The sequence below is a fragment of the Perna viridis genome, chromosome 13 (assembly GCF_037379345.1).
Source record: "Perna viridis isolate PV_CMFRI_1.1 ecotype Kerala chromosome 13, ASM3737934v1, whole genome shotgun sequence".
Classification (NCBI taxonomy): domain Eukaryota; kingdom Metazoa; phylum Mollusca; class Bivalvia; order Mytilida; family Mytilidae; genus Perna; species Perna viridis.
In genome coordinates this window covers 15,833,816-15,859,984 of record NC_142457.1, presented here as the reverse complement: position 1 = coordinate 15,859,984, position 26,169 = coordinate 15,833,816, and the positions used below count along the sequence as shown (strand labels likewise).

Here is a 26,169-nt window from a genome sequence, read left to right as displayed (position 1 = left end):
ATCGCATGATGGAAGTTTTGGGGATTCTGTCTGTACTAAATATCATGGTTGTATATAGAATTCAATATCAATAGACATGACATATAGTTCATTACTCTATATAGAAAGATACGGACAAATAAGGATAAAGATTTTACAGATGTTAATGTATTCTGTAAACCGGAAACTTTTTGCGCCGTCTTTTTCTTTTTCTCGAATTCTGTATCAAAAGTGTTAACCGCAGTAGATAATTAGTTATTTTTTCTGACATATATCCTTGTAATGAGAAGAACGAATTGGCTTCCCAATTACCAATGTTGAGTCGTTAGCGGTTGAAAAAGGTTCAGCTCTTAAATGGTATCAATTATTTACATTATCAAATTGAATTCTATCTTTTCAAATTCTTCAACATGAAAACTGTAATTTCTTATTGAATTTAATGTATTTTTTTCAAATGAATTATTACTTTGGAAACTAATTTATCAATCCTCCAATTCCGAATTCCTGTTTTCCAAACAATATCCCTATTCCCCATATACCATCCCCGATATACCATAAAACTGGAAGTTTCCCCGATAAAAGTATTGTAGTTTTCCTACTGGGGTCTGTACTATATAACAGTCAAGCTAACAACTTGTTTACAGTGCACTCTAACGTGCTTACTTGTCTACAATGCACTCTTACTTACTTACTTCTATACAGTGCACTCTTACTTACTTACTTCTATACAGTGCACTCTTAGTTGCTTACTAGTCTACTAGTCCACTCTTACTTGATTGCTTGTTTAAAGTGCACTATTGCTTGCTTACATGTACTTGCTTACAGTGCACTCTAACTTGCTTACTTGTTTACAGTGCATTCTGTCTTATTTGCTTACTTGTTCATAGTGCGCTCTTTCTTGCTTACTTGTTTATAGTGTACTCTAACTAGATTACTTGTCTACAGTGCATTATTGCTTGCGTACTTGTCTACATAGCACTCCAACTTGTTTACAGTACACTCTTACTTGCTGACAGTGCACTCTCACCAGCTCACAATGCATTCTTGCTTGTTTGAAGTGCACTCTTCTGTGCATTCTTGTTCACAATGCACTCTTACTTGCTTATTTGCTTATTTGCTTACAATGCATCCTTGCTTACATGTTCTTGCACTCTCTTTTGCTTAATTGTTCGAAGTCCACTCCACTTCCTTACTTGTCCACAGTGCACTCTTACTTTCTTATTTGTTTACAGTGCACTTTTACTTGCTTACTTGCTTACACTGCATTCTTACTTACTTACTTGTTCACAATGCACTCAAACTTTGCTTACTTGTTTACAGTGTACTCCTACTTGCATACTTGTTTACAGTATACTCTTACTTGCTTACTTGTTTATAGTGTACTCCTACTTGCATACTTGTTTGCAGTATACTCTTACTTGCATACTTGTTTACAGTGTACTCCTACTTGCATACTTGTTTACAGTATACTCCTACTTGCATACTTGTTTATAGTATACTCCTACTTGCATACTTGTTTACAGTATACTCTTACTTGCTTACATGTTTATAGTATAATCTTACTTGCTTACTTGTTTCCAGTATACTCTTACTTGCATACTTGTTTACAGTGTACTCCTACTTGCATACTTGTTTACAGTATACTCTTACTGGCTTACTTGTTTGTAGTATACTCTTACTTGCTTACTTGTTTACAGTATACTCCTACTTGCATACTTGTTTACAGTATACTCTTAATTGCTTACATGTTTATAGTATAATCTTACTTGCTTACTTGTTTACAGGATACTCTTACTTGCATACTTGTTTACAGTGTACTCCTACTTGCATACTTGTTTACAGTATACTCTTACTTGCTTACTTGTTTGCAGTATACTCTTACTGGCTTACTTGTTTGCAGTATACTCTTACTTGCATACTTGTTTACAGTATACTCTAACTTACTTGCTTACTTGTTTACAGATCTAGAGTACTCATACTTATAGTACAAATCGAAAACTATATTCGTTTCGCTGGTCGTTTACATTATCTTTTTCAACATTTTAATGGTATGAAAGATGGATGTCATAGCTTTATATAATAAATTTCAACTACTTTATTTTAATATTGAACAGTTGAAGATTTCCAAAAAATACTTTATCAAATAAAAAATTAATACACTAATGATTATGTTTTATACCAATATATGATAAAAACTAACACACATCATCGGAAAAAAAATAGATTTCTTTTTATTTGTTTTTTATTATTATTATTATTATTATTATTATTATTTTTATTATTATTCATCGTTTATTTGCGTCGTGTTCAATCTCTATTTACAGTTTATCTGTAAAAGAATGTTAATTTTGCCCTTTCACATTTTTAAAATTACATCAAAATGTAAAAAAAAATAATTTCTACCTGACACAATCCGTTTTGTTATCTGCAAAATAAAATAGTACAATGTATTTAATCTGAACCCATTATTATTCAACTATTTAAGCACTAAGTGAAATCGCTGGAGAATAATTTTACAGTTTTCCGTGACGCTTAAACGCTCTAACTATTTTTTGTTAATCTTATGTCATAGACTATAATGAAAAAGGATAAAGATGCGAGTATGACACGTCCATTTAATTGTGAAAAGGTGATTTTAAAATGACATGTCATGGTTTCGAAACTTTTTAATTAAGTTGATTTTAAACAAAGGGAAGCAATCTAAAGTCCTATTTCCTCGTTTCCTGTTTTGCCACGTTTCAATCTGTTGACTTACTGATACTACTATCAGAGAGGAGAAGAAGAGCCAGAAAATATCGATATACTGCACTAATCTGCATAAAAATGCGGAGTTTATTTGTAGAAAACACTTTGAAAATTCGATTACAGTTTTTTTTTTCTGCGCAAGTGAACATCCACAAAAAAATTGGGTCTTTTAAATTTTAGTGTTTTGTGCTGATCATTGTGTTTTTTAGCAGGATCAAATTTTGTTAATTTCATTGAATAGTCCATATTCGTAATAACATGTAGTTACTTTTTGAAAAATACATTTTTTTTTATGAAAGCGTTTACAGTGTCAGGTATCATTTAATTTGGTACTGTGACGTCATGACGTCGTTTTGGACTAACTCGCGATTTAGAATAATTTAAAACTAAATAAACTTTTGATAAAGGATAAATTCTTAAAAACTGGAATCGATTTAAAATGTAGTTATATAAAAAGGATTGTTTTTTTTTTTGTTTTTTTTTTACATTGTTCTGATTCCATAACAAAATGTGACACATTTTACACGTGTTCTTATGAAGCGTAAATTGCCCAAAAGTTGTATTGGAAAGATATGTCAAAAATCAAAAACATATCTTAAATAAGTATATTTTTTTAAATTCCTAGGAAACTTAGTTGTAAGTAAGGACTTGTAAGTACACTCGATCCTTGAAACCTTCACGTTTCCCATTTTATCGTTCGTACATCGTTTACCGTGCGATTACACATCGTTTTGCGTTCGTTTAAACGCACGATAAACGCACGATAGAAGCGTTCGTTTAAACGCACGTCTATAGGACCGTTCGTTTAAACGCACGACAGAAGCGTTCTTTTATTTTTGTACTTTGATTATTTCTTTTATTTAACAGTTACTTTTATATTATTTGCTATTATTAATTTATATAAGTTCATTAATTTTATTTCTATTTTTTTTCTGTCTTCAGTATATGTCAATATTATTATTTTTTGCCGTTCATCGTGGATTTTAAGTAGCACTCCAGCTAAGGATCATGCAAAATGTGATTCATGGGTAAAAAGCCTACATATTTTTATTTTTGATATTTTGTTTGAAATGTCATAGTAAACAGAAATAAACATGTGGTTTTTCATATCACCCAAGAAGATAAAAATTATATAGAATACACTGTAGATTTCAAAATTAAGGGAGATAATTCTGTAAATGGTGCTCAAATACAATAGAATCTACTGTATTTTGGATGTTGATTATCTCCTAAGACCAGGCAGATTTGAATGAATAATTACACATTTCATAGTATAGACCCATAAAACAACTTAATTACAAAAATAACAATATGTAGCCTTTTTGGGGGTGTATCACAGTTTTTCAGATTTTGCATGATTTTTACAAAGACAGGTACTTAAATGCACGATATGAGCGTTCGTCTATCGGGCGTTTAAACGCACGCTAGGAGCGTTCATTTATCGTGCGATTAAACGCACGATGGGACCGTTCGTTTATTGTGCGTTTGTTGAGCGTTTAGCGTGCGTTTGACTATCGTGCGTGCGGGAAACCTAAACGTATCAAGGAGTATACGTGTTGGTTCTGTTAATATTAGCTATTGTCGATTGCTATTTCACTATGGCTTTAAAAACACACAGAGTACTTTTATTTTATACACTTAGTAATACAAGTTCCACGTTTCGGTATGATTAGAAAAATTATAGAGAATCTCCACAATACTGATATCACAAATTGTGAGAATGAAAATGGTACTTACATGTATTTTTACATAGGATTCAGACCCCATTTGATTTGAGCTTTATCGTGTTTTCTCGTAAATCTTAAAAATTAGTTTCTTCCGATTTTGATACTGACAATATCATGTGGAATATATCGAAGAGCGCGTGAGATCAAAGAAAAAGATTCAGATTACATTGTGCCGTCCGATAATTTGTTATCTGCAATTGCATGTAGGGTCCCGTTAAAACTAGTTCTAAGTTCGAGTATCCGCACATTGCCTCTGTTCAATGAAAAGTTCAACGAAGTTCAATTTATTAACAAATTCTTCAGTATTAAAACGTCTGACAGCTTCAAATAAAATTATCGTTTTTTTTTTTTATCTTTTTCAGATTTTTTAGTATGGAGATAGTCAATGTAACAATGAGCTCTTCAAACATTACTGTAAACACCACAAACAGTGATCAGGTAGAGTGATTGAGCGATTGATTCTGTTTAACTGGACATTTTGATCGACTGTTTTCTGTTTTACGTGACATTGATCGACTGTTTTCTGTTTTACTGGGCATTGATCGACTGTTTTCTGTTCTACTGGACATTAATCGATTGTTTTCTGTTTAACTAGATATTGATCGACTGTTTTACTGGACATCGATCGACTGTTTTCTGTTTAACTGCATGGACATTGATCGACTGTTTTCTATTAAACTGGACATTGATCGATTGTTGTTGTCTGTTTGACTGGACATTGATCGGTTGTTTTCTGTTTAATTGGACATCGATCGACTGTTGTTTTATTTAAATGGACATTGATCGACTGTTTTCTGTTTAACTGGACACTGATCGACTATTTTCTGTTTAACTGGACATTGATCGATTATTGCCTGTTTAACTGGACATTGATCGACTGTTTTCTGTTTAACTGGACATTGATCGATTATTTCCTGTTTAACTGGACATTGATCGACTGTTTTCTGTTTAACTGGACATTGATCGATTATTGCCTGTATAACTGGACATTGATCGATTATTTCCTGTTTAACTGGACATTGATCGACTGTTTTCTGTTTAACTGGACATTGATCGATTATTTCCTGTTTAACTGGACATTGATCGACTGTTTTCTGTTTAACTGGACATTGATCGATTATTGCCTGTATAACTGGACATTGATCGATTATTTCCTGTTTAACTGGACATTGATCGACTCTTTTCTGTTTAACGTCTAGTCGCAAATATTGCATGAATAATCAAGATGAGAACAAGTTAAACAAGAATTATTTAAAAAAAATCGGAAACAAGAAAAAGCAAACCTTGTACTGCCACCTGGAAATAAAAAAATGGTACATATTGCCTCCTGTAAAGTTCCAAAGGACCTATTATAAAAGAACACTGCAGATGGGGTCTATAACGTGCATCGCCACACACGCTGGTAAAAATGATTGGAGGTCTAAGTACTCTTAGTGGATTTCTACGGCAAATTGAATTCTACTCCGGGTCTATTCATTTATATAACCGGATCCTACATGGGGCGTCAGGTGCACTGAAGTGACAAAATGTTTGAACTTACCGCACCACGCGCACTTATATGAGCATTTTGCTGTCACTAAAACCGCCATTAGCATTCTACTGAAAATTCATAGAACTTAATGGAATAGAACTCAAAGAACAAAAAGAACTTGCAAAATTTTCAGTGAAAAATAAACATAATTAGTTCCGGAAAAGTTCTGGTAAAAAGATAGATTTATTTGATTGTAACACTTAAGTGTCAGTCCCTGTACAAATCAGGCTGTAGGTGAAACATGGTATAAAAAAACCCATCATTTTGATAGTGTAATTTGACTATTTGCATCATCAGAATCAAGGTTAACAGAAAATATTTACCATATCATGCTGGACCATTGAGTTATAATTTCATTGAAATGCGCTGAAAATGAAAATTTCAGGGGCAGATAACTCTGTTTGAAACCTCATTTTTCTAAGATTCTGTTGAACAATTTCTGAGCAAAGACATGATACAGAGATCAAATAAAGGTCTTTTCATATAGAGAAAGCATTCTTTAATTGCCAGATCGGTGGGGTTTTGTCATGCTTGTTTCTGATTTTTAACATTTTGCCTGATTCTTACAAACACTTACACTTAAATTTCTGTAGTTCAATACATCTTTTAATTTCTATGTCAAATTGAATGTAGTCTATTTGTAATAAGTAAGACAAATCCAAGACGTCTTAGCTTCTTTATCTTCCTTACGGGTTAAGTGGCCATGGGAACCATTCTTTATGTGTCTATCAATTACACAGTGAAATGCAAAGTGAAAACAAAATGCTATTTGGGTCATTTCATGATAGTAATATGGCAAAATTATTTGTTCTCCATCATTATTTTCTACACACCATCCTTGAATATATTCAGTTAGTGCAGGATTATTTACACGTAAGATATATATATACATGTAATTTCATATTATAATCATGAAACACGTTTGTTGCACTGCAAAAATTTTTGAACATGTAGATTAAAAAAATGAATTCATATGGCTACTTTTCTGAGAAAATAGTGGATTTTGTAACACTTTTGCAAATTGTTGTCATAAACGTTTTGAAATTAAAAAAAAAATGTGTTAAACAACTATCTATGTTAAAATATGTATATTGAATTTAGTCCTAATTCTTCATTAATATTTATTTGCTTTTTTTTTTCATATATCAGTATTAATTTATATAGTTTTGTGTATCATGACATTTATTGCCCGATGACTGGTATCAATAAAATATTCTATTCTATTTTATGTACTTCACTGCGAACAATAATCCTTTCGACTCAGGAGTTAGGACTCTTACGGTTCTTTTGGTTTTACACCGTTATGGATAACCAAGATTCAGTAAATACTAATATTTCCATTCCGTTTTTTAATTATTTTCGTAGGAATTTAGAGTGGTTTTAGGTGGAATTTGTATAGCAATCTTCGTTGGAATAGTTGTGTTCAACATGACGGTTATTGGACTAATTGCTTGCAAAAGAAATAAAACTCGACTTGCTTTCTTCGTTGGAAACTTAGCTGTTGCAGGTAAATGGAACACTCGATTCATTTTTGTTATTTTTCTGTAATTTCATATGTCATGAAACACGATCATACATGTAGCACTTTAAACCGCGAAATAGTCTTTACTCCGAAGATAAGCTCATGAACTCAAATAATTTTTACCCTAACCCTATAAATAAAAACCACATGCATGGCCCCGTGGTTGGCGTACTTGCATCGTTTTTTGTTCCTACATGTATGAAATATGGGAGATTCATATTTTATAATCTAATTCATATCATTACATGTAACTACCCAACAATACATTAGACGTGTCATTTAAGAATACATGTAGATTTCGTAGCTTAAGGATGTTCGTTGCCTTGTTTAAGAATATCAGAGATTTCAAAGATCAAAATATTTCATGATCTTTAATGCTAGAACAACATATATGTAAGAAGAAAGGGTAGACGGGTCAGTGTGCTTGTTTTTGAGATATAATCATTTCAAATGTATTTCTCTAGTTTTTTTCATAGGTTTTTTTATCACTAGGTTTTATCCGTTGAAACCCTGAAAAAAAAAGATTTTATACAAACTTCCCAAAACCCATTTTATGGTGAGTTAAATGAAATTATGAAAAAAGTAGGGGTCACTGGGCAAAATATAGTAATGCTATGTAGTGGATAAAATCAAATGAGTCCAAAAATCTGACAAAACCAGCGAACATCCTCAAAGTTACAGATAAGATTTTGGGTCCAAAAGTCATTAAGCTATCATTGCTTATATACATGGATAGAAATAAATTCCTTTGTCAATAATCACGCACCTTTGTAGTTTTACTAGTCTGGTGACTGCCTGATATTGGAGGAAAAATGGGAAAATCGAGGTTTCTGGTTTAATTCAATTTCAGAGATTAGAGTCCACAAATATAACACGTGTTATATATATGAGAGAGTGGACTAAATGGATGGGGATACGGTGGTTAAAGGGTGAGAATCGATAGGGAAGAGGTGTGGAACAGTGTTGGAGGGCACAGGGAAGGTGGTTGAAGGGACTGGAACAGGGATCGAAAAATACGGGACGCAGGGAAATGAAAAAATGGTAAAATGAAAGGGGGCGGAAAGCGGCGGTCAGAAGGGTGGGAGGCGGTTCTCTAGGGGAGGAAGAGGGAATGAAGTACCCCTTGTCCACCCCCTTGTATATATATATATATATATATATATATATATATAATTACACTGTGAAGCGAGAGGCACGAACATGAACGTGTCGATAACGAATGTCAAGAATTTCAGCTTGGTATTAAAGGAGGGTGTTTTGGGTTGTGGACATCAATTCTAGTACTTTTTTTCAATAATTTCAGCAAATCATCGGGTTTAACAAAACTATAGTGTGTGTCAAAACGATAACCTGTTCCCAAATAAATGGGTTACAAATAAGCTACTTCGATAATTGTGATTAGCCCATTTCCAGAAAATGCATTCGTTACTATTCTGTTCTCGATCATTTATCATCCTTGAACGTGTGACTTAATGATATTGATTTGCAAAAATGTTATATTGAATTTGTTTGTCGGCTTCCTTTCCTTTCATTTCAAAATACAAAAATGTAGCACTATGAAAAGTGTATGTCTTCTTATCAGGTTTTCTATACTGCAATAGTTCATTCCAGTTATACCAGTAATAACATGATTTTTAAATGGTATCCATGATCACAATGGAATATAGTTGCTTTAAAATGTTACAATAAAAAAATGTTCTTTATCATATAGCAGTGCATTCAATTTTGTTAATAGTGCATGTTCTCACATTCGACGTCTGGAATTTAAAGTTATCATAAATATCTAAAGGTTCATAACTTGGGAATTAATTGCATGTAAATTAGAAGTTCCACTATGTTAATATATCATTTTTGTTAAACATCAACATCGAAGATTACTTTTTTTTAACATGGAAAGTCGCTTGTAATTAGTTTTTTTCTTATTTTAGGCCACGAGAAGTGTGCAGTATAGCAGTTTTACCACGGACGTATTATGTTTACATGCACGCCATCTTGCAACAAATACTAATAATACATTTCTTTATCTACTCCAAAGTTTAATTTCAACAAAGTTTAATATCGTCTGTCTAGGAACCACAAGATGCTTTATCTCATATTATTATACAATCCTTGAAACGTTCACGTTTCTCATTTTAGCATGCGTGCATCGTTTATCGTGCGTTTACACATTGTTTTGCGTTCGATTAAATACACGATAGAAGCGTTCGTTTATTTTTGTACATTCATTATATTTCCTTAAATCAATTTATTTGTATATTTTTGCTTGAATTAGTATTATTTTTTTTTTTATTTTCATTAATATTTATTTTTGTATTTTTACCCTCTTCATAAATATTTGTTAATACTATTATATTTTACCTTCGACTATCGTGCGTTTAAATGCACGCTACGAACGTTCGTGTATCGTGCGTATAAACGCACACTGAGAGCGTTCGTTTAAACGCACGATGGGAACGTTCGTTCAAACGCACGATAGAAGCATTTGTTTATCTTGCGTTTTGTGAGCGTTTCGCGCGCGTTTATGTATCGTGCGTGCTTGAAACTTAAACGTCTCAAGGAATGTAATTTAAAGATAACTTCAATGTTTTATGTCAATTATGCTTCTATTTTCAGATCTTTTTCTTGGAATATTTTACGTCCTGCCTGAAGCTATATTCAACTACTTTTTAGTGCCTTGGAACAAGCATTATTGTTATATTTTATATATCTATTTTTCAATGGTACCATTTTACACATCGACGTACGCAATAGTTGCATTGACGATTGATAGACTTTATGCTATAGTGAAGCCAATGTCAGCTGCCTCTAGGGGGTTACAGTACAAAATTGGACTTTGTCTTGTCACTTGGTTGGTCGGTCTCCTTCTGTCAATTCAATACGGAATTATAGGATATTTCAGCAAAGAGAAGCAGCTTTGTTTTTTCCCATTTCCAGATTTATACTCTAAGGTGAGGATAATAATATGTTACAAGTAATGTTAAGAAAAACAAAGCGAAACTATAAATTTATTATGGAAAGGGGGTTGGTTGGGCATTAATGGGTGAAAGTCACGGCAAAACACATTCAAGAACATATTTATTAACTGACAGGGGCAAACAACAAAACAATACTAGAAATAGTACGCTAACAGACAAGATAAGCGCGAATTCAATAAAAAAAAAACGCGATGAACTCAGGTGCAAAGGGAAATATTTTAACAGACAAAGATTGTGTGCAAGACGAAAATCGACCTATTAATCTATATAGTAAAAACGCAAAACGAATTATAAAGAACATTTAAAACAACGACAGCCATTGGATCACATGTTCCTGGCTTGGGACATGCACATACAGTATATGGCGGGATTAAACACATTAGTGAGCGCTCAACCCTCTCCTAACCTGTGACAGTGGTGGAAAACAAGAATAAAGCGAACTATGAAAATCTGTCGGATTTGAACTTAACTCTTGAGATCAATAACATTTTAACCAACGATTCTAATTCATGTATGTACTGTACAGACGAGGTCACTTCTAATCTCTGAACTAATCTAGTATTACATTTAACAGGATAATAAATTGGAAGGGGTTAATAACCAAAATATGATCACGAATGCCAAAGAACGCCCAGATTTAACGAGTGTATGGAACTTGTTCCGCGCACGAGGTAAATCTTATTACGTTTTTGGCATGAGTGATCATATTTTGGTTATTCACGATAACCTATTGATTAAGCTGTTTATTATATAGATTTCCTCGATTATTCGTTGCTATTTTCAACATAAATTTCAGATTTTGTGAATGGTTTAAAAGTTGTGACGTTTTTGCAGGAGAAAGTCCGAGAGTGATCACAATGTGTATTATCGAAATTTATTTCACTGGGAAGATTCGATAAAACACTGGTCTTGAAGTCATACGTGCAACTCATACTGACAGCTACATTTACATACATGTATTCTTGCTGCCGTAATTCACCCGTTTGCCCTCATGTACGTCTGATAGCGGTACGAGTATACCATTAGCCTTGGTGCGATACAAGTTGTTGAACTTCCACTTCTAATGTAATATATATGTAACAATATCAATGCAAGCAATTGTTCTTAATTCATTACTATAACATTTAGTTTATAACTTCGCTTGTTTTATCTTTATTTACCTGTGAAAGTTGATGGTGCATGTACATACACAATAGCTTCAAGTTTTAACTAAGATCTATACATGTACCGGTGCATGAAAATACGAAAACATGTATGTGTTAATGTCACTTAGCAAATACTCACGTTTATCTGTAAAGGGGGAAGGGGGGTGTCCATACAAAACTATAGTCAGTGGGTGCACATGACAAATTTTGTTTTCAAATCAAATTCATCCATTGCATATCGCAAATGCATCCTTTCTCAATGTTGAATATTTTGTTTTGGTTTGGTTTATTTTTGTTTTTGTTTTGTTTTTGTTTTGTTTTTGTTTTTGTTTTGTTTTTTTGTTTTTTTTGTTTTTGATTTTATTAACTGTAACGATTAAAGAAATATAGGATTAAAATTCATTGAAAAAATGGAGATAACTCTTTAATTTGTTCAAAATTTGGTTGCTATGTTAGAGAGATTTAAAATCATTTTCTGAGCCATTTATTGTCGATTATACAAATCGCTTGATCTACATATGATGTATCCATTACATTCAATTTGAAACAAAAAAAAAAACATTCCGTTGAGGAAACAATTATGTTGTAATGCCCATATCAAAGGATTTGCCTGAATTTTACATGGCCTCTTCATTGTTGTCGTTTTCAGGTTATATTGTATTTAGATGTAATGGTTCTGATGGTGATCCCGTTGGTAGTTATCATCGTCAGCTATGCCATAATTATCAGAGCGATTTACAGACGAGAAAAACGTGGTTTTGTGCCGGCGGCTACTGATGATTCACGTAGGTATTACGTTATGGGTAAATATAGTGTGTCCTGCTACTTCGAGTGGATTAATATATTTCTACACTCTTGATAGTTTAAAGCAAGATTTTTAACAAGATCAGGCAAGGTACAGCGAGCATGTTCAAAACCATGGTTTTAGCTATAGAGAGTGTAGAAATCTTTTAATAAACGAGAAACTGAAGGAGTATCGTTCTGTTTCTTTCATTTTAAAACGATTTCATTATTATCCCCGTAGAGTACCACATTCATTACATTCTCGTAAGATTTCAACAATTGTTCTTTTTGACACGTGAAGATAAAATCTTTGATGCGCAATAAATACATTAATATATTAAAAGATATAAGCCGCTTTTTTGTCATCAAAACAACAATTTTTTTTCACATTTGGTATCTGGAATATTATGGACTATATCTTTACGCGTTTTAACAGTGTCAACTATATAGCGTAAACATTCAATGAGGATTCAAGAATATGTAAGGTCATAACATTAGAGATAATTGAGATAAAAAACATCCAGGAGAGGCATAAATGATGCTCTAAAACGCTATCTCCGCGGAGCTTCGAGGCCCCCAGACCCCCTGCAGTAATTTTGCCTACACTTCAACTTGGCCTCAGCTATGCGCCTGCCGATAAAATATATCTACTGCCCGAGCATTTTAATCCCCTAGGTAATTAAATTATTTTTAATCGTGGGGTATTGAAATTCTGTCAAATATGAAAAAAAGCCTTTTGCATTAACATGAAGAGCAAATGCCGGTCCTTTACATGTACGCACATGTACATGCATGAGACGCGTGGAAATCTACACTCAAGTTGGCCAAGAAGGACGATTTTACATATTTTTTTTATTGTTATCAAAATTATTTTTTGTAGAAGTAAATACTCCAGCCAAAGATAGAAATATTTCACATGCCAAAATAAAAACAATCAAATTGTTATTCGTTGTAGTATTTGGTAAGTACATGTATTCTTTCATTTTTTTAATCAACCACGATTGCATCGTATTACATGTAGTTGTTAAACGTATAAGATACTTTGTGTACATTACAATGATCAGATAAAGAGTTAAATGTACAAAATGTACAAAAATGTAGATTCATTTACGTGACACTTATACATTTATGTATATGTATGTACATGTAGCTCTTTATGGGCGTGCATAATACATGTACTCTGTGTGGAAGCATGAAAAAAAAAGCGTTTACTCCAGGAATAACTGTCTTAGGAAATTCTCTATAGTAACATTAACTATAGTTATGAAATCGAAACGACTCTCAAACCGAATAAATGTACATTGATAAGGTTATCATGGTTTTCTAAATAGACTCTAAATACAAGACAAAAAGTATGTCACTATGACCCATAATTGCGTGACTATGTATACTGTAGCTACAGTGTATTGTGTTGAAAGTCTAGGATACATATTTGTAAAAGACATCAATTTATTATTTCCAGGTGTGAAGAAAATAAATATCTTTGTAAATAGTATTATCACGAAAGGTGTCTTTAGTATCCTGTGTTTATTCGTGGTTAAGATTCGACTATGTCAGGCGCAGTGTTGATGTTACAGATATTACATATGATTCTCAGCGGGGCCAGTCAATTTTGTTGTTTCAAAATATTTGTTTTTGAGAACATTAAGCGGGTCAGAAAATTTATTTTCAACAACATCGGGCAACATTACTTTTTCCCATTCACTGTATGGTGTATCTGGACAAGAGTAAAAAAAATATTTATTTTCTGGAAGTGTAGGGCAGGATATTTTTTTCGCAACTTGTTAAGACCATAATATTTATTTGAAAAAAAAAACTGCCAACCCTTCCCCTCGAATAAATGGTTTTCCCATACAATGGGAAACCAATAATTTCAATGACAACATGATTATGAGCACATGCATTTTAACAAGCAACTCCTAGTCATATGTCCCCAATCGCAAAAAAAATGAAGTGTAAAAGTCCCACTACTCATGTAAAATGTCGGCGCAATATGTTTAACTACAAATTGTGACTAACAATCCATACAAAATTAGAACAAAATCCGTCCAGCGGTTTCAGCAGAGTTGCATCTACAAGTGTCACCAGACGGACGAACACCGCTATTTCTATGCCCCTTTCGAGTAGCGGCGGGGACAAAATTAGTTAACTGAAGAGTGAAACAAGAACTGCAGATCTCTATTGCTCCAGAATGTGTTTGTTTAACTTCAACATATGACCCTAAACGTAATCGTAAATGCATCCTCGGAAAAAGAGCCCAATCTTGTTATGAGACCGTTTTACTATGCGTGATAGTCTAGTAACATATAATCACCATATCAAATAAGAATTATGAAACATACGCAGTGTTCACATTTTCGGGTGCTATATTTGAAAGAAGACTCTTACATTATGAAACTGACTTTGCAAATGCATAATGCTTTCTTTCAAAGTTAGAATGAATGTTGTCTACTCCAAGTTATAAAAAACTGAAATGTTAAGACGCAGGCTCAATGTGGGACGCAAATGATGACATCACAATAAAAAAAAACTTCATAATTAACTTCAAATATTATGTTAACAATTATATGTGAAATCGACGACTGAATATTTATTGCTTTCTTAAATCGCTGATTTAATTTTACTTCCGACCGATTCTTTCCTATTCTGGTTGTTAGGCAACCTAACCTTTATTTCCGGTAGAAACTACATGTACAATGTACATGTTTCTTACTTGTAGAAAGCAAAATCGATACTGGATGGTTGTTGAATACATGTACGTACAATGTACATGTATACATGGTATAATAAATGCACTCATAAACGAAAAAAAATGCCTTGTTTATGAAATGTACTGTTTTTTTTTCTTGCAGCCTACACGATTTGTTGGCTGCCTTACTTTACAGGAGCAGTACTCCAACACCATGGTCGGATTGGGAAATCGAGCAGGACTTTTTTAATACTGTACACCCTCGCGCCGACTAATAGTTTAGCTAATCCTCTTGTTTTCCTTATATTCAACTTTAAAATGTTCCGTAAGAAGAGTACTAGGAAGAAAAACAATACATTCCAGATGAGTTCAAAGGCAGAAAGGTCAACATTTTTAACCAATCATATTGACCACAATAGATCATGTGCCATACACTCTCATGAATATGCATGAGGATGTCATTTTATATTGCATGTACATGTATAATGTAAATGAATGTCATCCTTTGAATACCCAATCTCAAATGGTTTTCTAACTCTAATCTGAAATGAGATAATTTCATGCATATGGTAAACGTTTCTACATATGTCTATGGTCGTTCTGTTTTTAGTTCTCGGGAAGGAAAAATATGTTTCATTTATTTATTTTGATACAACCTCATTGCGAGCTGCATGCAGTGTTCCTACACCTTCCGCCCACTCGTTCGTCCGGCCACATGCTCGTAACAGCTACATGTATCTCTGCAACTACTTACACATGTACATGTACCACAGCTACATGTACAGTATTTTGATATTTTGACAGAAGCCTTATATACATTGTAGGTACATGTAAATGCCAGATCATGGATTTCAGACTAAAACGATATAAACTTTCAACTTGCCGACTTTGTTAGTAATTACATGATAGTGATGTCTATCATGCTGACTTGGGCAGGGATGGGCATATCATTTACTGAGCATTGTTCGTACATGTAGTAGTTGCATTACTTTTAATTTTTCGTTTTTGTATACGTTGCGTTGAAATTCAAGGTCAAATTTGTTTTCTTAATTGTGCCAAATACCTTTCCCTTATTTGACACCTTTACGATACTTAAAAGCAGATCATTTCTCTCGTCATATACGATATACATTTTGTAGGTCCTATTTAAGTAAGGGCGAATAAGGAATATATTGGTATATATTGTTTCAATGACTGTTGGTTTATTGAAATCACCTTGTTCAGTCGTCCGAATTTCTTCACAATTTTCTCGACTCCAAGTAGATGGATTGATTTCACATTTGGTTGGTAGCTTTTTATAGATAGGGCATGCATGTACATGTACATGTATGTAGTAAACACTTTGTGTTATTGCCCAATATCAAGGTCCTGAATCGTGGGACTTCCCCATCATTCACTTTATGGAATAATAAAGAAAATATTCGTCACAAAATTTTATATCTCCCTCGGAATTAATTTCAAATCTGGTATACATGTGGCTTCACGCGATAGATATGACATACATTGTAAGCGATTTGTTTTCGTCCGATATCAATTTCCTGAACGCGTAGGGTATACTTAATTAACTCGACAACGTACATGATTTCATGTGTTTGCATATATTATTAAAATAAAAATGCATGTGCTTATACAGTCAATAATGCAGTCAGGACTATTCAAGTACGAGTTTTTGTAAGAATCAGGCAAAATATTGGAAACATCTGTCAAAACCCTACTGATTTGACAGTATAGTTCCACTCAATACTGCTTTCTCATTATTTGATCTCTGAAATGTTTCAATAAAATGTTTGAAAAATTTGGGTTTCGACAGAGTTACATATACATATATCTGCCCTTGGAATGTTTAATTACAATGTATTTCAATGAAATTATTAACTCAATTTACCAAAATGATTTGGAAAATCTTGTTTTTTCACTAGATTCTGACGGTGCAAATAGTTAAATCAAACTTTCAAAGTAGTGGGTTTGTTCGTACCATGTTTCAATCACTGCCTAATTCTTACAGAGACTAATACTTAATCACTATAAAAAGTTCAGTTAGTAATGGTTATTTAACCAATGTCTTCCTCTGAAAGGGAATTCATGGTGTTATGTAAAAAAAGAATATAACCCAATCATAAAGACTGGACAAGGAAAATAGACACAATCCACAACAAACACAAAGACAAAATCATAATAACAGACACGTACAAACAAAAAATATGAGTAATCCGGACCCACTAAAAACTCAGAAGCTTGGCCACCGTGTACCAGTGGGACAAGCGGCCTCTGCCTTTCTAGATAAACTTGCATACATGTAAGTTTCGAACATATCCGATTTAACCGTTGCGCCATTGGTTTAAAAATATTCTTTTTGACTTCGATAGTTTAGTTAGAAGTCAATAAGAAATGTGATGGTTTATTTTAATCAGTTTCAGAGCAAATTAGCAAGCATGTTAATTCTAAAGACCTTTTTTAACGTCTATACATGTATATATATGAATCATATAACGTTCATGTGCACACGTGCATGCATATTTATGTAAGAGTAACGTTAACTTTACTTGTAGATTCGTTGAAGGACATTACTTAATAAATTGTTGGAACAATGTTGTGTTCGTCTCTTTAGCAGTAGCAATTTGAAATACTGTGTTTTATGTGGTAAAAAATGATTTATTTTGTCTCAACTGAAACGGAACAGGGATAATTTACATTTGTACCTAATCGTGATGCATGCTTGCCTCCGTCCTCCTGTTCGTCTTTTTGTACCTTTGTTTCTGCCGTGTGAATGTACATCGTCACGACTTCTGTACTTTTTGATACAATTTAATCACAGATACATAGACTTCCATATGCGGATATTATTGGGGTGGTAGTGGCCAATCGTCCTTATATGACATTGAATTAATTTCTAAATTAAAACATGGAAAATACACAGAAAGTAATTCACGCATTGTATTATTGTACTATTACAATCAGTAGATATAATGCATATTGTTTCATACTTTTCATCCTAACCTTTTTTTAAATCTATGGATCTACCACTAACTTTATTCCGATATTTGTATACCAGAGTTACTATTTTTGTCTCGGAGTATTTTCGTACTTGCGTTTATTTATTTGTGTGATTGTACCATGATCCATTATACCGCGATTTCGAGCTATGTTTATGCAATCATGCTGCCGTCAATATGCAGCGTGTATGATATTGTACTGGATTGTCATTCTATCAAGTCTTAAACTCGACTCCAGACGGCTAAAGCAATTATGTCTAAACAAAAAAAATATGAATCGTATATTGTAAACAATGTTATTACCGTCCACACCAGACTAAGTCTTTTAAATCCCAGTTGACACGGAAACTCCCCCTCGATCTCACAAGTCAATATCGCTCCTGTTCTTGATTCATTTTTACAATATATACATGTAACAGATGTCGTATATGTAATTTGTACACTTTTTATTATATAAATGCATCCACATACCGAAAAAAAAACGGGAAACAAACATGAATACTAGTATATTTATTGATTAAGGCCCAGTTATAAACAGAAACTGACAAGGACATTGAAACATTACGTGCATCTTTCAAGGGCTGAGGACCGCCTCGGTGGTCTCAAAGAAGTATGCACGTCTCGAGTGTGTGAGATCGTGAGTCCGATCCCAAGTCGAGTGACCCCAACGACTTTAAAATTGGTTGTCACAGCATCCGCGCCAGGCACGAGGTATTCAAAGTAATAAAATAACTCTTGAAATTAGCGGTATGTTTGTGTCGTATAAAATTTCATCAAAGCCTTTCAAGCCTTCCTTTGAAACAGAATGAAATCAGTCCAAGTTACTTTGATACTTGCATGAGATTGATGTAAAATGCTTCATACAAACGTTCCAATGATTTTTAAGAGTTGTGTTCCTTACCCTAGGTCTATCTCCTTAAGGGGAAAGAGTGACGACTTGTTTAGCTCAGAGTAAGAATTATGTATATCTTACATGCCATTCTGTATGTTGCTACTGTTTCGTAATATGTGAGCTAGTATGATTAAGATTCGGCTCAGCTAGCTGGTCTAGTACAATTCAGGGTCAACTCGATTAGTAAATCGTTCAAAAAAGAACGGATATGGTGAATCGTAACCTGCATCAGCGTATAACCTAAATGCAAAATAGTAAACACACGTGAAGGACGTTACATTATAATCAATCAATCAATCAATTCCAGAAAAGATGTTAATTAACTCCAAACAGTTTCTACTGTATAATAGTGTCCTTTACACAGTTGTTTCCCTTAAACTTTAGTTCTACAGTACATTCTATATAATTTTTATCTCATAGGAACAAGGGTTATATGAAAAGGCATATGTAAATTTCTGTTTAGTATGACATTTCAAACAAAATATCAAAAACTAAAACTAAAAAAAAATATGTAGGCTTTGCAACAACGAATCACATTTTGCATGATTCTTACCTGGAGTGCTACTTAAGGACTTCAAGTGTAGCTTGTCCCAGAAGCACACCCTAACCATCGTTATTGAGTTTAATATTTTCACAATGAATTGGATATATGATGGATTTGCTTTAGTTATACTGCATGTGTGGGATGCACATTCAATCACGTCATGATATCAATAACTGTAACTCAGACATCAATGGAAAAAAATCGAAATTAAAACAAGATTAACGTTACGTCATCATCCTAAGAGACAGTAACAAAAGAGGTAATTGGTCAATCGGGTGGGATTCGCAAACTTCAAGCGAAGTTGCGATATGCCATATTCCACATCGGGTGACTTCGTAACCTTGATCTCAACCAAAATAACTCGAAAACTAGGCGTTTCTCAGCTACATTGTATATTACAGAAAGTTCAATGCTAACCGATCATTTCGTCTTTTAATGTAAACTTCCCGTTCTCATACATGTACAAGTAAAAAACGTAGAACACATGTACACGAATGATATTTAACAGCAGGCACATTTGATCTCGTATGAAGCTAGAAATAACGGTTCTATGGCACTAACCCGCTACATAATGTGGTGTAGTAAATAATTATAATTATAATTATGCAAATCAGATACATGTACGAATGTACAGCACTACAAAAACGAGTGTAATAAGTCGTTAACAATATCAGCGATTTAACAAAAATGTTTTTCTTAATGCAGTACATGTACTTGTATGGAATAAACTTCTAATTTTTTTGACATATGGGGCGGGGGTGCGCTGGACTGGGGGATTGGAAATGGGGAGATGGGGAATGGCAACAGTGTATGGGGATTGGGATCTTTTCAACCTGCATGATAATATAAATATTTGATAAAGAAAAATGCAATTATTTTCGTCTGTCTTGATAACGAATTTGATTTTATATGGACTGATTTTCAGACACCAGGGAGATTTGTAATGGTATGCAATGTAATTATTTCTCTTTAGAGTTCCAGAATCAATTGGGAATAGAACAACAGTTTATAATAATGTGTAACTCGAATTTGTCCTACATACATGTGAAAAAAAAGTAATCACCTATCATTCTTTCTGTTTCATTATATCATGGTTTAAGTAACAGTCTTTATAAAAATCAGACAGGAGGTGATTCATTTATGTCAAAAACCAACCGAACTCAGTTTTATTTCTTGTTCAGAATCCGTTATGGATCATATAACTAGTTTTAGTTTTTCATTTGGGGTTGCGCTTTTGAGATAAAATTTATATAGAGTGTACATGAAATTAATACTTTGTTAGAGTTATCGTACATGAGTTGGTTTGATTTGGTTGATTTTAGTGGGAAGTTAGAGTGAAGGGAAATGTCAAAAATGTCAATGCGTAAACGAACCTTATTTGACGCTCATCCATTAATTTCTCAAGTCGTATGGCAGTATCATGCAATTTGTAAGTCATTCTCACAGGGTACATGATGGCGAACCGATTCATCACCCGCCTTCAATATGTAATTTGAGAAAATGTATATTTTTGTTTGTGAATTAAATAATATGTAAATGTAATATGGTACATGTACAATTAATTATGAAACAAAAGAAAAATGGTATCACGGGATGTGATCGAACACGAGTGCGTATGTCTACAGAAAAAAGGGAGAAAAGATCAGAAAAGCACACAAGCAAAAAAAAAAAAAGAACAAAAACAAAAACAGAAACAGAAACAAAACAACAAGAACAAAAACAACCATTCAAAAGCAAAACAAAAATTGTAGGTGAACATGCATTATGATTGTTTGAAACAAAATGTTTGTTATATAGTTCACACTTCGGTATGCTGTAAATGGGTTATAAGTACAAATGTAGTTATCTATCATCAGTAGCCTTAGGAAGTTCGAGATGAAAAAAAAATCATACGAAAAGTACTCAAAAGCAAGAAGCCAAATCAAAAACCAAAATCTTACGAGGAATAGAGCCTCTGTCAGTCAAATTTGGGATTTTTTTTGTAATAATCATCGACAAAAAAGTTAAGTGAGTCGGGACATCGAAGGCTTGCCGATGTACGTATGACATACATCTACCTTAATTTACCTGTATAACCCCGTCAATAAGCTTGTCAACAATTAAGTTCAAGGTTACATGTACGCGTATATCGGAAAAGTGGCATGGTTTACTACCATACGTGATTTAATACAATTATACATCTATCAGTGATATTTACTCAATTATTATTTGAGTACACTTTTAACTTTTTTTACAAAGAGTTTTAATCGCGAAAATTTGATTAATTCTTGCTTTTGAGGTGTTAGTAGTAGTATTGAACATGGCTTTTATTTAAAACGTTTCCGTTCGCAGATTTTTCTCTCCGTCAAAATATGCAAACTAAGTAAAAATCTGTTTTATCGTGATTCTGTTGAAGTCTGTTGAATTGTCAAATAACCAGCATGGAGTCTGTGAGTTAATTATTTATTTGTATCCACGTCGTATGATTTTTTTTGTTTTGTTTTTTGCTTTGTTTTGTTTTTTTGTTTAAAGTTATTCCATGCATTTTGTCATATGAATTCAATTTTACGTTTTACTCTTAATTCCTTTCTCACACTTCCAGTCCCGAATAATTTGTGTAACAATTACACTGTCTCTAATTCTATGGTTTACGAAATTTAAAACTATGCCGATTTTTTTTTTCAATAGAAAAGGCAGTTACACTACACATATGCACAAATTGTGCTGGACGCGGCACCAAGAAATATCCCGATTGCGACATCATTACATCATTTTGGTTAGTCAGAGGACTACGCAACATTCCTCCAAAACCCCAAATTTATACAAACCTTTCTTTACCCTGTTTTAAAAATTTTATTAATATCAACATAATCTAGAGTAAAGATGAATCTTTTCGTAAAGCTGAAAGCATGCATCTCACACCTCTTTCTCATCAAAATTATTGAATTATCTATGTACATGTGTAAATACTATAATAAGATTACCCACAATCAAAATTTCTTTAAGTTTCCTCCTTTTTGCAAATGTATGATGCAACCTAATATTAACAAATTCTAATTCAACAATGTAAAGCTTCCCGGATTGCAGTTTGATACGACCGTAAAGGTAGAACCCTCAACAATATAGACAAGTATTAACACAACATTCAAGTTTGATACAACTCTGATTTTTTCGTTTTGTTAATAGTAACTAAACCAGGAATAGCGGGAACCAAAGAAGCAACAGTGTGATAAATAAATATTGAATTTATTTCGTTTTTTCTTGTTCCAAACATTTCTCGACTTCTTCGCATATTTGATAAATATGTTCCTTCTATTGCTGTTCATCTAGGTATAAAGACATGTTGATCCAATCCGATATATCACAAATATATGTACTTCTCCTGTAAAATAACAACTGCAACACATAGTAATACTGACTATATTTATAACAATAGTATACATGTATGTATACTTAGATAAAATAGTTAACAGTTACTGTAAATATATATGTGTATATGTCATAAATATATACACATACAAGTATAGCTACATATAAATGCTACCATGATAACAGATACCAAAATCCTATTACGGAAAACATAGAAAATATTAAATAAATGTAACATTCAGGAAATAGAGAAATTAACTACTTGTAAACTTGTTGCAGTGTACATGTACAATGTTTAATATTTAAGAAGTACTAGGGAACTGAAAATAATCATTTTCAATTGCCAATCATATTAGTTAAATAATGAATAAATTATAGGCACGGGTCGCATGCATTAAGTCTTGTTTCTATCACTATCCACACGTACATCTGTACATGTACCCTGGGAAAAAATCGTCACATGGTATTTGTGGGTATTAATAGAAAGAAGTGCCTGTGATATGTGGATGCACTTTACGAAAACATGCTAGTTCAAAATTAAACTTTTGTATAATATATTTAGTTTACTAATAAAGACACTGACCATTTTTATCTTCCTGGAGGGGGGTCGTGTGCTTAGGTTTTGTTGTCAGATTATAATTGTTTTCAATAGGGTTTGTAAGTCTCGTTCTAGTTTCAGTTTCCCTTCCGGAATTTCCGGTGTAGAACGTATTGAAATCCGAAGACCGTATGCATTTTAGTGTGTACTTCCGGGGAATTGGAACGCTGCTTCACAATGCAAAATCTTCTATTTTATGCTCTTGTAAACATTTGTTTCTATTAGAACTTTATAATTGTCATTTTTAATCAGTATTTTTACCCAAAAATGATACTTCGCTTTTAATATTGAACTCAATGCTATGTTAATGGCGAATCTCCATACATTTGAATGATAGACTAGGACCCATTCTTACGAAACCACGGAGTCACGTGACGAGACTTACATACCCTATAAATGGATGAGTTAAAAATCATAGAATTTGGAGCTCTTTTTTCAAAAACCCGTACGATCTGGCCCTTCTTCACTTATAAACATGGTGCCTATAACATAACCTTGTGACAAATTTTAACTAGCTTTCTGATTGTCAAGTGCTCAAAACACACCCAGGAGGATCTCCACAACATAGTTGTTATGATCATAGAACATAATAAAAACTGGTCAAAATGTAAAAGAGTATCTCGGGAAAGCTTTTGAATGAAGAAATTGCAAATAGTTTCTCCAGATGGAATTAACAAGAAAAAATAATTCATTTTTAGGTCTTGGTCTAAGGCTGGTACAGCACTACTTGCTATACATCAATACGCCGTACTACTATATTTGGGCCTTTTATTTTTTTTAAATTGTTTTCCACAGTTAATTGTAACTTTGATAAAAAGGCCCTCTTTGTTATTTCCATTCAGGCTCCTTATCAGTTGCTTATGTGAGCCTTTGATAAAGGTACAATCACCCACAGCGTACGCAATTCTGCTTCTGAATCTGTTTTGATCTTGAACTTTGTGAGTTTTATGCTCGTGAAGTTTTGTGAGTTTTATGAGTTTTATGCTGAGGAAGGATATCAGTTATCCGAAATATTCAATTAAAATTTTATCATCTTCTGGTGATGTTAAACATATTTAGACGTTTATATATATATAAATATATATAATATATACCTTTGACCCTTTTTGTTTACTTAATAATGCACGAGTGTTGTGTCTCCAACGGTAAAATTTTAGGTTTAAGGGGATTACTGCTATATGCGACTTCGGAGGAAAATAAGTTTTACTTTCTAGAAAACTGGAAATACTTACCATAAAATTAAAACGCATGATCCAATTTTAATCCAAGAAATATCGTCAGGGCACAACAGTACCACCAATATAAGAATTTTTCACAACTTATCCATCGAAAGAAATCATCGTTTTACAAATCTGTCAAGCAAACGGCACGATATACACTTGTCGTTTCCTGTTCACTATACATGTAGAAAGCACTTTCCGCCAGTTATATATTATCAACACGTGAATGTCGTTCATATTCGATCATTTTCCGTGTCAGAACCAACAACGGCCTATCGCAGCCATTTCCTTTCCTTCCCGACAGACGAAAATCACAATGAAATGGGAGATAATTTAACTCGGGTAAGTTTCTGTCTGCCTACAATAAAATGAACAGAACTGATTTACGGTTTGCTACGTAGGATGCACTCCTCACCAAAGTCACATGATAATGAAATGTACGCATGGCCGAAAATTTCACCTTTGCGCCGGAACGAAACAAAAACAAAAATAAGTATAGCGGTCAATGACCCCTGTCAATCATCCATTCCTGAAGTAGGTTACATGTAGCATTTACACTCATAATATTTTTTTTGTAACTCAATGGAAGAACAAACATCCAGATTACGTGACCAGAAACAGAACATGTCCATTAATTGTTGTTTTGAACTTATATCAGAGGCTTAATATTTTGACCACCAAAGTGGGGTTAACCCGTTATATTAGGTTACCGTTCCATACTAGCAACTTTGATTACATGTGCTCGTAGTTAGAAACCATAGTTACATAACTTTTTAAGCAATTTTCTTTTTTTTTCAAATATGACAATCTTATAAGGTATTGATCGTACAATGAATAACAGTGGTGGATCCAAGTTTGTATATTTTGTTTGGGGGAGGGGGTCCAGGGGTTGGAACATCCCATTTAAGGATATTTCGTTTATACATGTATCATGCAAAATAAACATGATGCCAAACATACAATGTATGTACAAATGATAGCTTGCTAATCTCTTATTCTGAGTCCTCCTTTCCAAATTTTCCGGATCCGCGCTTGTATAATATATGACTGTGTATGCAGTTTCAATTAAGTTTCATTATGTGTTATAGTATTGAGGATGGTTCTGTGGTTAAACGGTAGATTATTTACAGATGCCGTTACACATAATTCAAAACCCCTTATACACTAAAGCTTTATTCCCTGTACTTGAAAAGGGGGCTTTGCTTTGGCAAACTTGGTAGAAATTTTGCTTTTTTTTATACCTTTGGGTTTCAGCACTTCTTCATAATTTAAAATCTAATGCTGCTGATGAAATATATATACAAGTTTTCTTCTTTTTACCAGCACATCAATTTTAAATAAATGGGGAAAATATCGAACCAGTACCACAACTTAGTTCATTTTTGTAACTCTCTGCAAAATTGATAAAAACAAAATGCAAATCACTATCAAGTTAAGATTTTATTTTTTTTGTGACAGAAAATTAATTTTAAAGCTAT

At 33.2% G+C, this 26,169-nt stretch overlaps 1 protein-coding gene and 1 long non-coding RNA gene across 3 annotated transcripts in view; one reads left to right on the top strand and one right to left on the bottom strand.

Moving 5' to 3' along the window:
• LOC148599733 (neuropeptide S receptor-like) overlaps positions 1-17,684 on the top strand; it is a 52,591-nt gene extending 34,907 nt beyond the window's left edge. For both annotated transcript variants that reach the window (XM_088558542.1, XM_088558541.1), the window contains exons 2-7: positions 4,814-4,889; positions 7,348-7,489; positions 10,118-10,452; positions 12,274-12,409; positions 13,288-13,368; positions 15,260-17,684. In XM_088558542.1, coding sequence (XP_088414668.1) covers positions 4,824-4,889; positions 7,348-7,489; positions 10,118-10,452; positions 12,274-12,409; positions 13,288-13,368; positions 15,260-15,549 — 1,050 coding nt within the window. In that variant the 5' untranslated portion in view covers positions 4,814-4,823 and the 3' untranslated portion in view covers positions 15,550-17,684. The remainder of the gene's footprint in view (positions 1-4,813; positions 4,890-7,347; positions 7,490-10,117; positions 10,453-12,273; positions 12,410-13,287; positions 13,369-15,259) is intronic.
• A 5,050-nt stretch (positions 17,685-22,734) lies between these two features.
• On the bottom strand, positions 22,735-25,049 carry LOC148599732 (uncharacterized). The gene is made up of 2 exons (XR_015918145.1): positions 24,704-25,049; positions 22,735-22,886 (listed from the first exon to the last, which is right to left on the bottom strand). It is a non-coding gene; the product is annotated as an uncharacterized LOC148599732 (long non-coding RNA).
• Between the last annotated feature and the right edge of the window lie 1,120 nt (positions 25,050-26,169).